This window comes from Parasteatoda tepidariorum, chromosome 5, assembly GCF_043381705.1.
Source record: "Parasteatoda tepidariorum isolate YZ-2023 chromosome 5, CAS_Ptep_4.0, whole genome shotgun sequence".
NCBI classification, from domain to species: domain Eukaryota; kingdom Metazoa; phylum Arthropoda; class Arachnida; order Araneae; family Theridiidae; genus Parasteatoda; species Parasteatoda tepidariorum.
In genome coordinates, this window is record NC_092208.1 from 48,733,247 (window position 1) to 48,736,927 (window position 3,681).

General features: G+C 30.1%; 1 protein-coding gene across 1 annotated transcript; it reads right to left on the reverse strand.

Annotated features, from left to right (window-relative positions):
- Positions 1–1,261: 1,261 nt before the first annotated feature.
- LOC107450138 (ADP-ribosylation factor-like protein 4C) lies at positions 1,262–3,436 on the reverse strand. The gene has a single exon (XM_016065871.3). It carries the CDS (start codon positions 2,164–2,166, stop codon positions 1,558–1,560), a length of 609 nt encoding a protein of 202 aa, XP_015921357.1. The 5' UTR covers positions 2,167–3,436; the 3' UTR covers positions 1,262–1,557.
- Between the last annotated feature and the right edge of the window lie 245 nt (positions 3,437–3,681).

Genomic DNA, 3,681 nt, shown 5'->3' on the forward strand with positions numbered 1-3,681 from the left:
TTGATTTCACGAACAATAAACAAACGAGTACTTAAATGGACAAACACATATATGATATATGAGTTTTAGGCAGTGAGTTCATATGGACTTATATGTTATGATTGAATAATAGCATGAGGCTTTCTGGAATAAATTAACGACAAAATTAATATTGGAAGAGATGTAATTGTTACATATATATACTCACGTTGGTTGAGAATTAAATCGAAACAAGAAGCAAAATATAAGTAAATCGCAAAGAAATATTAGAAACAGTTTAATAAACTTTAATTATTAATTATGTTTATAATTATGGTTTAATTTTTAATTGTTAATTATATTTATAATTATGGTTTAATTTTAATTATTATGAATTTACAATTTTGATAGATTTATTGCTATTTTAGATAATTTTCTTAAAATTATTTTTTAAAACTTAAAGTAATGTTGAAGTGTATTTTCATATATAAAGTATAGAGAAGGCGTATGAAACATTAAAAAAAAGAAACTTTAAGGCTTATTTCTCTTAATACAAAATCAAGACTAAATAAGTATATAATTATTATAACATAAAATAAAAAAACACTGAAAGTATATATTTTTATTTTTATAAACAATAAAGGGAAGAGATATTTTATAAAATAGGTTACATTATTCCTAATTTACTCATTTATGCTCAATTTTCTGTTACATGAATTCATAGAATGAAATTCTCACTTACATAATAAACAAATCATGTATATCACATATGAATATTAATCTTGTATGCCATCAAACAATAAATTGAACGCAAACAAATAGCAATCATTTTTTTAATTTTATTACTTTATTTATGATAATATTTTTAGAAATTATAGCAGTTATTTGGGTATAAGTAAAAATATGATTTTGTATATGTATTGCAAGGTAAAACATAAAATAAAAAGGACGGATATGCGGACGGAGATACAAAATATTATATCTTTTCAAATCTAATAAACAATTGCACTTAAAAGAACAATCAAACAAAACATTAAAGTGTAGGAAAAAATAAGTTTCATTAAACTGACAGTTAAAATTAAATACTCTAACTTTGAAGCATGTGGTAAACTCATTTCTTATTCTCATTCATAGTGATTGTAGTACATATATTCAGACTTCTATTTACTGGTTTTATTTTAAGGAACTTAATAAGAGGAGGAACTTAATTGAAGAATTTAAATAACTTCTTTTAAGGAACTTTAAAGAAATTGAATTATTGTTGATTCATTTTACTGATTTTATTTGCTATTAATTTCTTCTCTTTTCTTTAAACTGTTTGTGATGTTAAATTATAAAATTGTGATTTATTCATGAGTTTAAGACCTTTCGCAACTTTATGATTTTATTACATAACATGCGAGGACACGAAAATGGTTAAAAATATCAACATTCATGTATGATTTACAGAAAGCTTGTATATGCTTAATTTTTTAAAATATTAAAAAATATGCTCACCATCTAAGAAATTTCATTAAAATTTATCCAGAAAGCCAAAAGCATGGAAATGAAACATAAAACCATAACAGCGCCAGCTGTTATGAGCAACGAATTACACACTTAAATAAACTTCTTCTTAGCTTGCTTTAATTGCCGACGTCTCTTTAAAATCATTTCATATAATATCTCTAGACCTTCTTCCAGTCCATCGCCAATAATAGCGCAGGATGGCTGCACGTGCCACAAATGTGCTGCTCCAAGTTCAACACTCAGTCCCAAAACTTTTTCAATTTCCTTGGCATCCTTTGCACCAGGTAAGTCTTGTTTATTGGCAAGCACTAAAACGGGCACACCAAGATTTTCAGGTGCTTTGGCCATCCTCATCAACTCCATTCTAGCTTCTTCTAGTCTTTCTTCATCAACACTGTCCAGTACAAAAACTATTCCGTCAGTACATCTCGTGTAAGATCGCCACAGAGGTCTGAGTTTGTCTTGTCCTCCTACGTCCCAAATAAGAAAACTTGTTCCCTTAGCTTTCCCAGTGGTTCCTTTAATTTTTTCACAGTTGAATCCAATTGTTGGCACTGTATTTAGGTACTGATCAAATTTTAGACGGTAAAGTGCTGTTGTCTTGCCCGCCGAGTCTAAGCCTAGCATTACAATATGTAGACTTTGATTTGGAGGAAGACTTTCTAGAAGAGCAGCTCCTTTTCCAACAGTGGCTCCCATGCTTTAGGTAGGCGCTAACTCAACATTGTTAACATTTCGCCGATGTGCATTTTCAAGAGAACAAGTTTAATTAACAAGGAATTATTATTTAAGATGAAAAATTAAAAGTATCACAGCTTGGAAACGTCGACTGAATTATAAATACCAAACAAAGATCACGTTTGTTGTAATTACTTTCCTCTTTCTCCACTAAAAAACTACCTAAAGCCTTGATGTTCGTTGGAGTAAATGATGTTCACGCATATTAATTAAATTTTTCAATTTTCCGTATTAACTACACTCTTTGTTCTGAGCTGAGACTGTTCAAATGTACAGTTTCCAAGTATGTTATCAATGCGTCTAATGCAAACTTAAAAGGTAAGTAAAACTTCTTAAGTCTTCTTTCAACTTTTGTAGTAAATGAAGAAGTGAAATAGAGTCATTCTTCTGCAAAAGTCTCAACTTAAAATGCATAATGATATTAACTTACAATTACAAAGTCAAACATGGCATATTTTGTGAGGATCTGACTAGACTATGAAATCTACTTTTGGAAAACAATTACCGGACGTTTTTGGAAAGGAACAGTTTCTAAAGCAATCAGAGCGTTCGTTAAAAAAAGGATGTAAATTCTATGCACTTCCACAGTTTCGGGGGGAAATAGTCTATTGACCCTCTGTTGTTTTCCATCAAACAAGCTAACACTTATCTAATTTCGAAAAAGGATAAAAAACATACATTTTTCATTAATAACAGGAGCAGAAAAGTTATTTTATAAATAGAGGAGTTATTTAGAAATGTAGTTTATTCAGAAGTTTCATTAAATTCATGATTTTTGGAAATAAATTGGTTTTTCTCGCTGGATAAATAATAAAATTTTAAATATTGCTCTATTTTTAGCAAATCCGTTTTGCCGAAATGAGTAGAACAAAAGCAATGGCTAAATATTTTGTGTTGTGTTATTAGTTTGGGGTGGGGATATAAGTCTCACCTTCATTTTTTCCGAATATAAATGCTCTTGCAATCAAAACTCAAAAGTAGAGCAGAAATTTATCCATATGCTTTATCATTCCTGGATATTATCGCCTTCTATTTTCTTTGCAAATAACTTTTAACCATAACATAACTATTGGGAACAGCATAAAATCCTTTAACAATATCAAGCTCTTGCATTATTTGTTTACAAAAAAAATTGGTTGCTATTATTTACTTTAAAAAAATCCTCTGGAATAGCGTCCGGGATCAGGGGAAAACATAGATTTGATCGCTCCAGACAGAACTGGCTGCTAGTCCACAAAAGGTTGCCACATTATCCGTCTGGATTCCGCCAAAATAACGTCGCCAATATTTTCAGGAATAGGAACTACTTTCCCTTTCGTTCCGAATTTTCCTACAGCAATATTAATGAAAAAAGAAAAAATGCTCCCCCGAAATCTCTCCTCCTCCCCTGATGTCGTTTCTCCTCTTTAGATTGAATCGGAGAACAGTAGTAAAAATTGTCTGTTTTACGATTTTTTCTGGTCTCGTAATGGGTTT